The sequence below is a fragment of the Mastacembelus armatus genome, chromosome 2 (genome assembly GCF_900324485.2).
Source record: "Mastacembelus armatus chromosome 2, fMasArm1.2, whole genome shotgun sequence".
NCBI classification, from domain to species: Eukaryota; Metazoa; Chordata; class Actinopteri; order Synbranchiformes; family Mastacembelidae; genus Mastacembelus; species Mastacembelus armatus.
The window spans coordinates 11,125,318-11,142,111 of NC_046634.1; the positions used below are offsets into that span (position 1 = coordinate 11,125,318).

Genomic DNA, 16,794 nt, shown 5'->3' on the forward strand with positions numbered 1-16,794 from the left:
ATGGTTGATGTTGCGTCTTCGCGTGCGATGCCGTCAGAACCCGAGCTTCACGTGGCGAGGAGCTTCCTCACCAAGATTTTGCGAAGCTCTATGAGGTACCGTCACCTGGCCACGCCCCCGTGTTTGCTGCTAGTTCCTGATTGGTGTTTTCTGTCCAGTCTGTGCTTTGTGGTTTTTCATTAGCCCCTTGTGGTGATGGGTTAGCTGGGGGCCTCCTCACATGCTGTCAGTTGGTTTGTCACACTGATGTTTGGCTCCTGCTGTGTTTTTTTTTTCCAACATGCTTTCAGGAGGAGCCACTTCAAAGGGTATGTGCAAGTTTATGGTCCAGCTGGACTGGATCATACCAGAATACAGGATTTAATTGTTTAGACAAAAACTGAACAGGTTTGTTTCCTGTCTAGGAAGAATGGTCTGGGCTCACGGGCCCACTCCTGGCACCCCTCCAGGTTGACAGAAGAGGAGTCCGAGCCTGGCAGAAGAGAGGCCCCACCGGAACCAGTCTGGCCTCCAGAACATAAGGCCAGGTGAGATTTAGGTTTTCTGTCAGCCTCTGTCTGTGTTAAACAGCAGAAAATAGGTTTTTCCCTCAGGCCTGATACGGTGGTGATGCTGGTCGCAGCCGGTGATTTTATTGGTGTGTACCATCGGCCTCCATTACGCCTCATCTCATGTTGTGGTGAAGAAGAACCATGTGGCTTTCTGCTGTGTTATTGGACAGCAATGGAGGTCTATGGTACAGAACAATAAGCTAAACCAGGTTCTGGATTCAGTACACCACATTCATTGGCACTGCCTCTGGATGGGATCTGGCAGAATTATGACGTAGCATAACAATCGTTTTCAAGTGTTATAGTTTGTGACATCACATACCAGGTCCAAAGAGTCATCCAGTCAAGAGGACCAGATCCCCCAGGACCAGCTAACCAGCCAGCTCGGCCCAGTCATCAACATGGAGAAGCTGGAGCATCCCTGCCCTCCCTACCCACCGGTTCGTCTTTCCCCCGCCACATGCACCAGCAGTTCTGAGCCGCTCTTCAGGCCAGCGGCCAGAAGGGACCCTGGGTTCAGTTGTTTCTCTGGCACCTCCAGCCCTCCTGTTCATGACCTCAGCACATCTGCTAGGAGGGGCCCCAGCTCTGAACGCATTTTCTTTAAGGGCGTTCAGGGCAACAGGCCTCAACAGGATGAGCGGCCCAGGTACCTCCAGCCAACACTGGACAGCAGAAACTGGGAGGGGTCATGGGTGGAGGAACGGCCAGCCTCTCGAGTCTCTGTTGCAGGGCGACCCAGCATCAGCCCAGTGTGGCAGGTCCCAGAGAAGCAGTCCCAGTCTCCTCCTCCCCCACCAACTCCCCTCCACAGTGACGGCTTTGCTGCCATAAAGGTGTTCCCGTTCCCTGAAGGGCCTGGTGGTCCATCAAAGACTCATGGCAGATCAGTTGAAAAACTGACAGAAGTTAACCACAACATCTTCAGGTCCCACCAGGACAAAACCCCAGAAGCCAGACGTAGCTACACTCCCTTACCCACCAAAGAGTTCCTGGATCCCAATGTGGCAGCTGTCCCGAACCAGAACCAGCTGCACCCTAACAGACTCTTCTCCTTGTCCAGTAATGATGTCAGACAGCCTCCTTACACCCACCTACCTGCCCACCAGAGGCAGTTCAGTGACGAAAGCCCCTTCTACCAGCAGACAAGGTCAGCGACTCCCAACAAGACCCAGAGTGTAGGAAGCTACTATCGCAGCCTCCAGGATGTGCTCAGCCTCAAACAGGTACAGCACTCCACAAACCCAAACCTGGTGGGTGGGAGACACTGCAGCCTGGCAAGCAGGCGTTCAGTTCAGACCACAGAGCTCCAGTCCAGGCAGGGCAAAGTCGAGGGCCAGAGGGGGGAAACAGCGAAACACCACTGGATAAGCAGCGACGAGCCAGGCTTCCTAAGTTCCTTGAAGACAGATGTTAAGGTCAAGTACTCTCTACCTCAGTCCCACATGCCCTACTCTGAAAATAAGGAGCCACTTGACCCCTCCCATGTGGGGAGTGGTCTCCATTATGACCAGCAAACCTCTGAGCAGTCTGTTCGGAGCCACAGCCTAGAAGATGCTGTGAAGAGAGGTGAAGGACTCTCTAATGATATGAAAAGACACTTCCCGGCACATCCAAGTCATAATCGTAAGCTTGGTCTTTTAAGGCATCGAGACCCATGGGTGCCTCAAGAAGACCACCAAATATCCCCTTTGAGGACTCCTCTTCTCCACTCCCTGGTGCAGGAAAGTGGGATCCTGACTGAAAGGCAACCACCTGCTACAACCACAGGAGTCCGGTCCACCAGTGACGCCATGGCCATGGGCGGAGGGAAAGTGAATCGGCGCAGCGACCGTTACTCCACAACGCTCCGCAAAGAGATCCAGCAGAAACGGGCTCAGCTGCAAAAGAGCCGCAGTGCTGCAACCCTGATGTGTGATGTGGAGGATAAAGAGACAGAGAAGTGGCGATCCACAGAGACTTCTACGTCTTCTGGTGTGTGCTTCTCGAGTACCTACAAAGACCATCTGAAAGAGGCACAGGCCCGAGTCCTCCAGGCCACCTCCTTCCAGAGACGAGACCTAGAGCCCATTGGTTCAGAGGCACCAGTGGGTAAAGTCTCCTCTAATGGACGCATTAGAGCACGTAAGCACTTCTCCCAGGTGAAGAGAACGCACTCTTTCTCAGAGCCTGACAAGATTGATAAAGTAGGAGTGGAAGGAGAACTTCAAACAGCTTTTGGCGAACGGAAAAAGTTCTTTGAGGCCAAACCATCCTTTTCCAGGCCTGTCCTGAAGTCCAGCCTGGATACAAACTCAAACATGGACCTTGGTGGGACACGCAAAACCAGAGAGGCCACTTCACCTGTCGAGCCTGCTCATCCATCCACAGACCCCAGCCACCTCAGCCTGGGACAAAAGCAGGTCTTTCCAGATCAGCAGAGGCTTGGGACCTTTGCTGAATACCAGGCCACGTGGAGCAAACAGAAGAAGTCGTCGGAGGCCAAGACCCAGGGAAGGTATCACTCCGCAGAGAACATCTTGGATACAGCTGCTGAGGAGGATGACATCTGTGTCCACGAGAGGTCCAGGTCTTCCCCTTCTGCAGACTTCTGCACACAGGTGGGCCACAGTTATGTGCTTTTCAAGTTCTGAATGATTAGTCTGCTTTTCAAAATATCTGTACCAACACGAGTCTTTTCAGGGGATGATCTGAAATGAGAGGACCAGTAATGAAATCAGAGCTGTAGATTGTTTTTTTTTGTTTGTTTGTTTTGTTTTTTTTTTAAAAACAAGTAAAACTGCCTGGTTCAGATTAAGGTAGAAGAAACCAGCACTAGTTCTGCTTGAACTCCTGACAGGTAACAGTTTTACCCGACCACAAGAGGGCAGTGTAAACACAATTCTTACACAGTGTGAACAAACTAATGCTGTGTCCATTTACCTTTTGTTTACAGAATATTCCTGTAACATGGAGAGACCCTGAGGCCCAGCAGAGCCCCTACAGCCCCAGGTGAGACTAGTGACAGATAAGACAACAACCAGAGCTCCAAACTATAAACCCAGTCACACAGCACGTGGTTGGTCAGGACAGAGAAAGGTGGGTTGGTGCAGGTGTTGGGCGGGTCTCGGTTCCTGTGTCAAGTGACAGTATCTCCTAGACCAGGGTAGTAAACTACACCTGGATCTGCTGTGATCATTTGCTGGATCCTTCTCCTCTTCAGGTCAGCAGACCTTCCACTCAGGAAGTAAACCTGAAGCCTGTGTGGTCTGAGCTCAATTGTGCAGGTTTGCTTTACGTTCACCATGTTTCTTTAAGTCTGTGTTCACATGTAATCCAGCCTGTTGTGGCTGTGGATCAAATAAACAGGCCTGTGCCTTTGCCCGGTGAACAACCACTGATGGACTTTACACATCGGGCTGAAGTGTGATCCTTATTTTCCCAGACTGTTCTGGTGTCAGCCCACAGAATGACAGCGTTTATTTTAGCTACAGATGTTTTTGTGCAGCTGTGGCTCAACCAGCCACAAACTTCCTCTGACTCATGTTGTGGGTTTGACCCAGTGCCCAGTTTCTACCCAGTCCCACTGGAAAAACACCCAGTACATGTGGGCCATTGTCACGCCCCCCAGCGTGTTAACAGATACAGGTGGAGGAACCAGCAGGCTTGACAGGGGCTGTTAAGTCCAGAGGACTGGGCAGCAGGTCCTCCTTGGTAAAGACAACGTGAGCCTTTGTATCAGGAAATTAGTGTTTTTGTCACAGAAGCCAACAGAAAGTGAGCAGCCACCTCATGATTCTGTCGTTATCTGAAATCTAAAGACGTTTCAGCTGCTCAGACCAGCAGATGTGTTTCTTGCTTTCTCTGTGCGCGTCTGTTGACGCTGGTGTGTTTTTGCTGTCATACTGATCAGGTCTGGCTTCATTGGGACCTGCAGAGGGAGGGCGGAGAATAGGCAGCGACTCCAGCCTGACCATAGCCCGGTCCCATGCCTCCCTGACCACAGAACCAAACCAGACCCTGCCAGTCCCTCGGGCCCTGTCCCTCGGGCCCTGCTGGTTGCTGGCTCCCAGCAACCAGCCCAGCCTCCACAAACCAAGAGTCTCCACCCGCTGCCCAGGCCCAGTTTAGGCCCAGAAACCACATCCTCCTCCCAGGAATTCCTCTCTTGTGCCCAGGCAGAGGTGGCAGCGCTGCAGCCTCAATCCAGTTCTGACACCCAGCACCATGCTCTGAGCCTGGACTCCTCTCCTGGCCCCACCCCGGTCAGCTCCCCCCACCTCAGCAGGATGACCAAGCCAGACGTGAGTAAAGGACGAGCGGAAACCGAGCGGGAAAACCTGGCGACCATCCTGCCTCTTCCTGTGGCAGAACCAGCATGTTCTCCTTCACCACACTTTTCACCGCTGAGACTCACTGACAAACCCCCGGCCGTGCAGGAGGACTCAGCACTCAGGTAAGCAGCTTAGCCAGAGGGCTTCACGTCTCCCTGCCGCCCCATGTTGTAAACAACATGTAGACAAGTCTGATGTGTTGTTGATTTTTTTTCTGTGGCTGGAGACGAATCCAAGCTGAAAATGTAGTTAAAGCCTCTGTGGCCGGGCGGAATTAGAAACGGGGATCAGGACTTCCTTAGAAAAACATTTCTCCCACTGGGACAGTGTCAAAGCTGCTTGGTTCAGTGAAGCTCTGCTGAAGGCTGAACTGTGAAAATAAGTCCCTAAAATTAACAGATGACTTGTCACATCATGTTTCCCATGTTTCATCTGTGAAACTATAATGTCTTTCTAAGCATTCAGAGGAAACTACCTGTGCAGGATTAATTATGTGAAGGAAGAAACGATGAATTCATCATTGGAAAAGCCTGTTTGAATAAAAATGCTTCAGGCTGGACGGAGGAAGCAGGCAGCTTGGCGACTTGGTGACAGTAACTGGCAAGATAAAGTGCTGACACTTGTGTTTACTGCTCAGGTTGGCACAGGAACTGATGGATGTGAAGAGTCCGGTGAGGAAAGTCCCCGTGAGGATCGTGAGCTGCTCACATGGGGAGGGACGAGCCTACCTGCCTCAAAACCCTGAGGCCTGCGGCGCCTTCCAGCCGCCACCGCCTCCTTACGTCGCCTCCCTGGGAGCTGCAGAGCACCGGGCCTCCTCTATGTTCAGCGCCTACACCCGCCACGTCCCACAGGACTCAGGCCAGGCATCAGTACCTGTGTCCAGCTCAGTGGGGGTCCAGGGCTCTAAGGAGGATGCCAAGACAGAGGAGCTGGCAAGAGATGTCATGGGCAGAGACAAATCTCTAGTGGACGTCTTAGACCAGAGCGGCAGGAAGACCACCATGGACCTGATGGAGGGACTCTTCCCCCCAGAGGAGCAGGTGCTGCAGGGAGCCCACGAGCGCAGGAGGGTCTCTGTCGGCTCCAAGCTGCCGACCTCCTCACCAAGGAGCACAGGAAGGTGGGAAATGTAGTTTGTTGGATAGTAACTTGGCATTTTTACTCAAGTACAGTACTGAGATATTTGTACTTCACTGGAGTGAACCATGTTTTTCTACTTCATTCTTGGACCTCACTACATGTCAGAACCTTGTACTTTTTCCTGCTCTACTTCAGTGCTACCCAGCAGTATATAAAGTACTTCAAATTAGAAGTATATAAGGTAGTTAACGTCAGCTACCCAGCGGTATATAAAGTACTTCAAATTAGAAGTATATAAGGTAGTTAACGTCAGCTACCCAGCAGTATATAAAGTACTTCAAATTAGAAGTATATAAGGTAGTTAACGTCAGCTACCCAGCAGTATATAAAGTACTTCAAATTAGAAGTATATAAGGTAGTTAACGTCAGCTACCCAGCAGTATATAAAGTACTTCAAATTAGAAGTATATAAGGTAGTTAACCTCAGCTACCCAGCAGTATATAAAGTACTTCAAATTAGAAGTATATAAGGTAGTTAACGTCAGCTACCCAGCGGTATATAAAGTACTTCAAATTAGAAGTATATAAGGTAGTTATCGTCAGCTACCCAGCGGTATATAAAGTACTTCAAATTAGAAGTATATAAGGTAGTTAACGTCAGCTACCCAGCAGTATATAAAGTACTTCAAATTAGAAGTATATAAGGTAGCTAACGTCAGCTACCCAGCGGTATATAAAGTACTTCAAATTAGAAGTATATAAGGTAGTTAACATTTTTACTGCAGTAACATTTGGAATGCAGTACTTTTACTCTGTGGTATTTCTACTGTTACTGCAGTAAACAGTCTGAGTAGTACCTCTAGAGGTGAATGTAGTGATTCCCACACAGAAACAGTCTGTGCAGAGAAAACTGGTTTTTAATCATCACTTCCTGCTGAAACTCTGAATCTCCAGTTTTTATTCTTATTCACTGAAAAAGAAAAATCATGTTCAGCTCAGAGATGAGAAACTAATTTCTCTGTCCAGTTCTCCTGTGCTGCCCCCTGCTGGTCAGACCCTTGAATCTCCACTTTACTGACCGATCCATTCCCAAACATCTCAGTCATCAAAGGAAGTGAAAAGACAGACAGTGCAGGTGGTAACATGAACAGTAGAATCTAAAACGAACGCGAGGCAGTTACGTTAAGACAGGACTTGTTTGTGTTTGCTTGAGTTTTGCACATTACACAAAATTAGAGTCATCACAAACATGATGGTTTATGACTGATTTAATGCCAGTTTGGTTTCAGATCAGTCTGTCTCTGGTTCCGGCAGGAGGGAGGAGGACGTGTCGGGCTCAGCAGCAGCCTCCCTGGTCCCCAGCTCCTCCTACTACAATACGTCAGCTCCCAAAGCCGAGCTGCTCATCAAGATGAAGGACATGCAGGAGCAGCTGGAGGAGCAGGACTCCGAGGACGAGCTGGACGTCGACCTGGCCTTTAAAAAGGTAAATCTTTCCTGTGAGTTTCTGACAGGCCGCTCATACAGACGTGTGGTCCTAGAGCCGACTCCTGTCCGTCAGAACGGTCAGATCAGAATCCATGTGGTCGTTTTAACGTCTCCCTCCTCTGCACAATGTCGCCTGTCGTCATCATTCAGTGTGGGAAACATCAACATGGAGGAGGGGGGGCAGTGGAGAGACCAGGACGTGTTTCAGTTCAGTCTGTGCATGGTGGCAGTTTAGGAGCTCAGGGGGTTCACACCTGGTCAAACAGCAGGTCTCTTGGAAGCAGCAGGAATTTAAGAGGTTGTGTGTGCAGATGTAGTTTGTGCTGAGTGACTGCATTTGTTGATGTTCTCTTGATCTTCTCCAGAACGAGCTCATCTCTAGCCTGGCGAGGAAGCTGGATGTGCTCCGGGAGGCACGTCAGAGCCTGCAGGACGACGTGGAGGATAACGAGACTCTGGGCCGCGAGGTGGAGGCCACGGTGCAGCGCCTCTGTCAGCCCAACCAGCTTGATAAGTTCCGCATGTTTGTGGGCGACCTGGACAAAGTGGTGAGCCTGCTGCTGTCGCTGTCGGGGAGGCTCGCCCGAGTGGAGAACGCCCTCAACACCCTGGAGGACGAAGCCCCACCAGAAGAGAAGGTAACTGCCTTGGTCACATAACAGGGGCAGAAAATACAGAATTAGCAGCAGGTCTGAACCCAGGTGGAGCCGGGGCCTTTCTGTGTGGAGTCTGCATGTTGTCCCTGTTTCTGTGTGGGTTTTCTCCTCCCACAGTCCAAACACATGCAGGTCAGGATTAGGGTCTGAACCCAGGTGGAGCCGGGGCCTTTCTGTGTGGAGTCTGCATGTTGTCCCTGTGTCTGTGTGGGTTTTCTCCTCCCACAGTCCAAACACATGCAGGTCAGGTTGGTTGGTGACTCTAAATTGCCTGTAGGTGTGAATGTGTGTAGGTGTGTGATGTGTGGCAGCCCTGTGATTGGCTGTTCATCTGTCCAGGTGGGACCCGCGTCTCACAGGACGCCCTGTCGTAGGTGATGATGGAGAATAATAAGTAATGTCCCTTCTCCCCCAGCAAACCCTGATGGAGAAGCGCGAGCTGCTGATGCGGCAGCACGAAGACGCCAAGGAGCTGAAGGAGAACCTGGACCGTCGGGAGCGACTCGTCTACAGCATCATGGAGGCCCACCTGGACACGGAGAGCCTGGACGACTACCGCCACTTTGTCAAAATGAAATCGGCCCTGATCATTGAGCAGCGCAAGCTGGAGGACAAGATCAAGCTGGGCGAGGAGCAGCTCAAGTGCCTGGTGGACAGTCTGCCGCTGGAGCAGAGGCCACAGCTGTGATGTGTCGGACTGGATTTCCAGCCTCTGCTCCACGGAGAAGCTGCAGTAGCTTTTGTCTGGACTTTGTCTTCTCTGTGTGGCTGCCAAACCGTGGTCAGTGATTAAGTCTCCTAGAGAACGTGTCGCTGTTGCAGTTTTTTTGTACGGGGACGTCGTTTTTAGGAAACGGGGGACGTTTCCTTCATGGCCCTTTAGGAATAAGAAGTTTAGATAACGGAGGCTTGTTGGAGTTTTTGCACACTGATATCTGAGCATCTGAGGTGATCTATGCTGAGAAGATGAACCAGAGTAGAATCAATCAGTGACTGACTCTAACCTTCTGTGCAGGCAGAGCGCAAGGTTTGGTTCCTGAAACATTCGCTGTTAACTGGACAAATGGTGACAGAACAAAGGTTGAGTTTCCTCCACGGCGAAGAGGCCGAGCAGAGTCGCTGCTCGGTACTGGATTGGTGCAGATTTGTTCTGTCGGGCTGACTCTGACTTTCCATCACGTGTGTTTTATTATTTCCTAGTAATTTATTTGAGCTTCTTTCGTGAAAGCTTTCCTGCTAATTTAATTTCCCTGCTGATTAACTTTTCTGATAAAATGAAGTTTGAGTTTTTCACTGTTTTTATTTTGTCGACCAAACGTGCAGGTTTATTTGCTGCTCCTTCCTCTGTTGGACTCTGTGGACGTCACATGGGAGCATTAGAAACATTTGCTCCTGAAGATGAAATATTCTCTGAGCTTGGCTTTTCTTCTCTGAGGTGCAGCTGCTGTGTTTTTGTGGAGCTTTATTTCCAAGTTAGTGCTTCAGTGTGTTCATGTATGCAGAGCCCTCTGTCACCAAGCCGACGCAATAAAGAGACGAAGCTGACACACGTCTGAGTCCAGTTGTGAGGTGATTTTTATTTACCAAATCAAACTGCACAGATAAAGTCCTGGTCCAGGCTTTGAGCTGCAGGTCCTGATTGTTCCAGATCCTGATCTGCTGGTCTCCACAGGTAAAAATGTGTTGTTTTTTTTTTAATTTCTTCATGTCAGAGTCTGCAAATGAGCCGAATTCACTTTGCCTCGCTTGCAGGTTTGGAGCTGCCCTGAAGCCAAACGAGAGGGACAGGTGAGTAACGGAACCATCTGGTGGTGTCATGTGGGACAGAAGACACTGAAGCTGCTGCTTCACTGCTTCGCTGATGCCACAGATGTTTAACGTCATGCCTGACTGAACACACCTGATCCAGGTAACCAGCAGTGGGCGGGGCAGCCAAGTTTTTCCCCATAAGTGGGAAATACAGATGTTCTTCATGTTGTTTATGGTCAGAGCTGGTGACCTGGTTTCTCCTCTTGCTCAACAACAACCCAAACACTTAACGTCACTTTACAGCCGTTTTACTGCCCCTCGGGATAAAGGACCGTGATGTTTCCTCTCCAGAACCAAATAAATACTGAACTAAATGATCTGTGTTTCAGGCTCCACCATCAGCAAACAGAATATCTGAGCTGTTGTTTCCTGAGCCATGACTTTAGTGACCACACATGCTGTTTAGGTTAAAGTCTGAGAATCTGCTGTTTATCTGCGTTTGACGTAACGAGACAGATAATTACTGGGGGATGTAGATTTGTGATTTATTGACCCACTTCATCACCAGCAGTTTTTAAAATGTGTGGGTTAGGGACTACAGAATTTTCAGTGTATTCTTTTTACACTTTTTCTGTCATCACACTCAGATTTTAGTTTGGATTTTTCCAGCAAACTGGTCAAATCTGAGCTGTTTTCCAAAATGATCGGTTTCACAGACCTGATCCTGATCTTGGTTTCCACGGTGATGTGAGCACTAAAGCTCATCGACGTTTTTCTCTTTGACCTGGATTTTAAGGAGTTTCTGAAACAGCCGACTTAGACCAGACTCAGCTGTAAAAACGGTGGTTTTTAAAAGCAGTGACGCACCTGGACTGACAGTACCAATAACCACCTGTACGCTGTCAATCATTTACAGCTGAGTCGTGACGGGAAACTGGGAAGATGAGGAAGTGCTGAGGAAAGAAGAAAATCTTCCTGCTCCAGGTTTTCAGCTTCAGTTCGAGGACGGCTCAGAAAACAGCAGTCAGGTATGTGAGGAAACAGTTCACACATCATTTCCATCACTTTTTTCGCTTAGACACAATTTTATTAGTTTCCTTAATTAATATTTGTGAAATTCCTCTTATGTCACTGAAACGTTCAAATATTTCATTTTCAAGATATCTAGAAATGATCAAAACAGTTTTGATTCTTTGAGTAGTTTTAGTGTCACGTACATGGTAAATGTCATTTAACCACAGTTTGTTTCTGCTCAGAAGAAAACTGGAATCGTCATGAATCTGGACCTGGATGGTCTAATTTTGTCTGAACCAGTGAAACCAGGTGTTTCCCACGTACAGTGGAGACTCAGGACGTTTATTTAGTGGTTTTGTCACAATAAAAGCCTTGTAGTGTGGCAGCATGCTAACGTTAGCACAGGCTGTGTCGTGTTAGTGTGTTATCACATGTCACACGCGTCAGAGTGGAGACCACACATAAACTCACTGTTGGGAATTTTTTCAGTGCAAGAAGAGGAAACCAGACTCAGGAGCTGCAAACGACATGACAGCTGCCACCTGCCTGTGAGGTCAGGACTTCCTGCTACGATGTACCTGGCTCACACTGGCCACGCCCAGCTCGGCGCCCTATGGTTGAGCTGCATGGGCTGGACTCTCACCGCCGTGGCCCTCGGGCTCATCGAGTGGAGGGTGTGGCTGGTGTCGGACAGGGAGGTCATCAGCTCTGGAGTGGCCTGGGTGGGGATCTGGAGGACCTGCTTCAACAGCCACACCCTGGTGACCCCTGGCTTCGAGGACATGCACTGCAGGTACATCAGCCTGAGCGAGGCCTTCACGCCACCAGAGATCGTGGCGGGGCAGGTTCTCATGCTGCTGTCTCTGCTGGTGGGGCTGTGTGGGAACGCTGGGGGGGTCTACGCACTGAAGAACATCTACTTTGGGATGGAGAAGAACTCACCAATCCGCTTATTGTTCTTCGCTGCCGGAGCACTGTGCCTGTTGGCCGCCGCCATGTCTCTCATACCTCTCCTGTGGAACCTGTGCTCAGTGGTGACCAATCAGACCATCAGGTTCCCCCCTGAGTTCAAAATGCCCCGAGCCCCAGACTCGCAGCACGTGGGCTGTGGCATTGGGGTGGGGATGGTGGGAATGTGCCTGATGATCATCTCTGGGGTTATTTTCTGTACGTACAGACTCCCAGAGCCCCCACAGCCAAAGATCCAGCGGTCTCTCCGAAAAGACCTGCACCAGGATGGGATGGACCTGGCACCCACTGGGGCTGAGGCTCGGGGGCCTTCAGCAGGCTCCAGGGGAAGAGACAACCCAGCGTTTACGTCTATAGAACTGTGATCTCACATGAACAAAAGGAACCGGACTTTTGAGACAGTGTTTCTTCTGAATCAACCCTCAGTTTGTGACGCAGCTGCTCATCCCTTACAAACTGTATTTTCTACTCACAGGAGGAAAACAGACGTGAGGCCAAAGCCTCATGCTGTGGAAATAAAGACGTGGCTCAGCTGGAACATCTTTCACTGCAGATAAATCCTGTTTTCTGTAAAGATGCAGTGTTGTCAACTCTGTTGTTCGTGTCGTTTTACAGAAATAATCATGAATATGTTGCAATACTTCCCTACACCTTCTATCATGGATCCTGCCACAGTGTGAGCCCCATCCTTGTCTTATTGTGTTAAAGAGTTGGATTTTATGATGAACCAGGTTTATGTGGGGATTTTTGTGAAACATCGTCTCTTTAATGTGGACTGAGTTTGACTCTCACATCTGAAAATGTCGTCACTATAGAAAGTAAAGATGTTTTTCCCTCTTTAATTAGACTTTCGTGTTGCATGTTCATCGTTTTGTCCCTTCAGGATAAGTCCCTGACCGAACCCCCACTGAACCTGTGACACTTCCATCCAATCAGATGCAGCCTAAGAGGATTTGCAGGAAGACTGGATCAGCTGCACAGATCCAGGTGTGTCCAGGTGAGATGTCATTCAACAAATGAGTCAGTCTGAAGTCAGTCAAACCTTGTTTTCCTGCTCTACATTTATCTGATAACTTTAGTTCCTGTTCAGAATCAGATGGATCCAATAAAATCTGATCATCAAACTTTATTGATCCCTGGGGGGAAATTCCCAAGATACCAGCAATATGTACTTCTTCCTCTACTGCTTAAAATAGTATTTAAATACAGTACAGAAGTAAACATACTCCGTCATGTTCCACGGACTCATTAAAATGTACAAAGCACAACAGTTTTTTCTTAAATATTTTATTCAAAAAAGCAGAAAGCTCATCTCCAGAATTTCAAACCATCTGTATCAACGTTCCTCTAACAAAGGACCGTCTCCTCTGTCAGGTCACTGTTCATGCTGCGTTCACAGCCCTTCCTGTCTGTAGGGGGTTTGGTGGGGTACCGTCCACCTCAACCATTCACAGACACGAAGGAAAAGTGACAAGTTAGTCAGGAGGAGAAAATCCAATTGATGCGATATTTGACGTCCTATGTTCTGATCCATACACCTCTGGGAAATGATGGCGGTTTCATGTTTGATTTTAAAGTGGATGTTCCTGCTTCTTACATGCTGTGCGGCAGTGGAGACAGTTTCTAGACTATGTGCAAGAAAAGCAAAGGAGTCCCAGAGGTGCAGCTTAATCTGGCAGTATGGGTGAAGAATGAAACAACCAGACTGTGGACACACATCAGCACCTTTTCTTTTTCTGCGGTTTGGTTATTTCAGCCTTCAGGAGTGGAGTTTTCTCTATCACACCAATATCTTCGCTTCTCTCCGTATTTTGAGATACGTGTGAGGCTGCTGCTGACCTTCACCTCCCTGAGGAGCTTGGTACAGTACAGATTCAGTTCCATTCCGAAAACAGAAGCTTTCAAAAAGAAGCGCCGACGCCACAGTGTGACATGTTCCTGCTGTTTGTACGAGTGCTCCTTAGAAAAACTGCTGGAGTCCAGAACCATCAGTTTAGCACACTGTGACTGCCGGCCAGCAGAATATTTCAAGAACAGCAATATATTTAGATACAGCGTTACAGAATTAAACCCTCAGATATAAATAAAAGACGACACTGGATACATGTGGCATATCATTCAAACACTCTAATACTGAATACAACATATACAAGCAAAGCACAATTATTTAAAAATCTAATCTCAGGTCAATTATTAGCATGGTTTTACAATGTGATGGTGCAGACAGAGGGTGGAAATGGAAACCAAAGAGTTGACAGTGACAGAGCCTGTCCTGTAATGCAGCAGTTTGTGTGGATCAAACTGCAGCTGCGCCCGTCACGTTCCCAAGAAAACCAACACAAAGTGCAAGCAGATTTTTCTACTTCCTGTACAAGGGAAACCTTCGATGATGCCAGTGTTTATTCTGCTCGTTGCAAAGAAACTCAAAGGAATAGTGCGTCCAAAAACTGTGTGAGAGGGCTGACGCTGCTTTGTTTCATTTTTCTCAAACTTCAGTTTTGCTGCAGCCGTGTTTTGTCATTAGCACATCTGATCTCAATGTTCTCAGTACGATGGAACATTTACATTTAACCCTCATTAGTAATTTTCAAAGCATTCGTAGTTTTCTGCTATGGTGATGATCAAACCAGTGCAAACACACTTCTAGAAATCAGCCTGATAAACTAGTAAATATAAATTGTTTTGGACCCTGAGTGCAACAGTTTGGCTTCAGAATATTGAAATAATTTTCCTGTCATACTTTTCTAATTCTAAAAACAGCTGGACTCCGCCCACAGAAAGCTGAAACAAAGCTGTTCGAGGGCCCTCACTGATATGGTTTTTGGGTGAACTATTACTTTGCTGCAGCTTCACGTGTCCCTGCTGACGCCTCAAATGAGCAGGATAAAAAACGTGTAAATGTGGTGAACGCTACAGCTCCGGTCAACAACGTGAGCATCCTCGTGCTTCCCCCGGCCTCTGTTCTCCTTCCTGCCCTCACACATGGAAGCCCTGATAGTCGCATTTGATCCAGATGGTTTGAAACAGAACAAAAACATGTACATACATACAAAATAAGATAAAGAAAAAAAGATTAGAAATGTGGGAAGTTTAATCGTTCCACAGCCCGCCGGTCTGTTCCTGATACACCTCGATGACGTCTTCGTCCTCCATCCCGAGCTGACATCAACAACAGCAGAGACACGTTTTAGTAGCCGAGTCAGTAACACAGCACTTGACTAACTAACCCTAACCCTAAAAGCCCAAACGAAGTGTAACAGTCAGTGTGTGACTAACTAACTCAGAAACAACATTCATCATAAGGCAGGCCAGAGTTACTTTAACTTCAGGTGCCACAAGCTGCAGTAATGTCCCCTTGTTTCTCAGCAGAGGAACTTGGGTCGTGTAGTCAGTAGGAGCTAAAGGGTTTAGGGAGGATTTTAAAACAAGGGAGGATTTTAAAACAAGGTACATGTGGAGTCAAGTCACGAGTTTACCTCTTTCGGAGTCTGGTTGTCTGCAATTCTCTGTCCTTCGAACAGAAACCTTAACGTGCTCGCAGGGACGCCCTGGAAGACACAAACGTGGACATTTACCAGCACAGTCTTTGGAGATGTCGTTACTGCTTTGTTTCGGGGCCGTCTGGTCCCACCTGTCTCTGGCTGTAGGACTCCTTCAGCTTCTTTAGGTGTGTGGTCATTTTCACCTTGAAGTGGATTTCACTGCTGTCCTGTGAACATGTTTGGAGATTAGGAAATGACTTCAGTGCTGTGTCACATACGAGGTGATAATAACACACACACACACTGGCGTCACACAAACACACACACAGAAGATCATTCACCTCCAAACCAGCATTTAACTCTGATCAATAACCGATACCTGCATCCATCGATACACACCTGACCGATCACTTTCAGTTTGATGTACTCTCCATCCTTCTTGTCGGCCCCCTCTTGGCTCGAAGGTTTTGTCTCCTAAACAACAACAAATAAAGAAAAAATTAGCAGCACAACATGTTTAACTACAAATTCCAAACAGATCTGATTCACGTCGCTGCTTTTCCGAGTGTCGATCGTCACAAACTGCGTCTGTTGCTTGTTTCCAGACACAACTTTGAAACTGAAGCTAAGCTAAGTTGAGCTAAGCTAGGCTAGGCTAGGCTAAACAAGCAGTGGGCCTGAGGCTACAGGAGCTAACAGTTAGCATATTCGATAACAAGATACGAGGCATGAAACGTTAATTTGACCCTGCGTCCTTTTCATGCAGATGACAGAGAAACATAGACAGTTTAAGGTTCGTATCGTACCGTATCTGACATGTTTTTGCTCTGTGTGCTGGAAAATGGACTGACAATAGGTGCAGCGTTAGCTCTGAGCGCTAGCCCGCATCAGCCGGAAATGACGCAGGATGTCGGTGCCTTCAAAATAAGAACCTGTCGAAACTTAAATAATTTGTATACAAAGTAAAAGCACGCTATAGTTTGGCATAAATCTCGTAATGCATTAAACATTTTCATTTGTTCGTGAAGCTAGCTCAGGGTTTTCTGTCATTTAAAAAGTTTCACTGTGTAGCTATTGTAAATTAGCTTAGGCTAATGCTATAGTTCTCCCTATTCAAATAAACATTAAGTGATTAAAATGCAATGTTTTCACAAAGTATGAGAAGGGCAACAATTGGGGAAATCAGTTTATTTTAATGACATATGTCCATTATTGTACAAAGCCCATTAAGAAATGCATGTAAAAATCAGGTTTAACAAGTTTTACAGTTCTCTAGCATCTATATATCATGTCCATTGTTATTAGCTTCCTAATTAGACCAGCGCATGTAAGGTCTTTGGCTTGTAGTTTGTCTCCAAAAACAGTCCAGTTATAAATTACAGGTAGCCTATAATCTACTGTGTAATTTGCCATAAAGATGAAAGATGAAAATATAGCTCTGTTATTTATACAATATGAAATTAGTGTCCAATTAAATTTAGTCTTTGTA

General features: G+C 47.7%; 3 protein-coding genes across 3 annotated transcripts; 2 read left to right on the forward strand and 1 right to left on the reverse strand.

Moving 5' to 3' along the window:
* LOC113127112 (protein Shroom2-like) lies at window positions 1-10,868 on the forward strand. The gene is made up of 12 exons (XM_026301375.1): window positions 1-95; window positions 291-308; window positions 405-527; window positions 877-3,151; window positions 3,487-3,542; window positions 4,444-4,986; window positions 5,502-5,987; window positions 7,262-7,433; window positions 7,801-8,073; window positions 8,507-9,763; window positions 9,844-10,000; window positions 10,757-10,868. Exons 1-10 carry the CDS (start codon window positions 1-3, stop codon window positions 8,777-8,779), a joined length of 4,314 nt encoding a protein of 1,437 aa, XP_026157160.1. The 3' UTR covers window positions 8,780-9,763; window positions 9,844-10,000; window positions 10,757-10,868.
* A 397-nt stretch (window positions 10,869-11,265) lies between these two features.
* LOC113127102 (claudin-34-like) lies at window positions 11,266-12,766 on the forward strand. The gene has a single exon (XM_026301358.1). It carries the CDS (start codon window positions 11,286-11,288, stop codon window positions 12,186-12,188), a length of 903 nt encoding a protein of 300 aa, XP_026157143.1. The 5' UTR covers window positions 11,266-11,285; the 3' UTR covers window positions 12,189-12,766.
* A 328-nt stretch (window positions 12,767-13,094) lies between these two features.
* sumo1 (small ubiquitin like modifier 1) lies at window positions 13,095-16,223 on the reverse strand. The gene is made up of 5 exons (XM_026302229.1): window positions 16,112-16,223; window positions 15,705-15,779; window positions 15,455-15,532; window positions 15,300-15,371; window positions 13,095-14,982 (listed from the first exon to the last, which is right to left on the reverse strand). Exons 1-5 carry the CDS (start codon window positions 16,121-16,123, stop codon window positions 14,914-14,916), a joined length of 306 nt encoding a protein of 101 aa, XP_026158014.1. The 5' UTR covers window positions 16,124-16,223; the 3' UTR covers window positions 13,095-14,913.
* Between the last annotated feature and the right edge of the window lie 571 nt (window positions 16,224-16,794).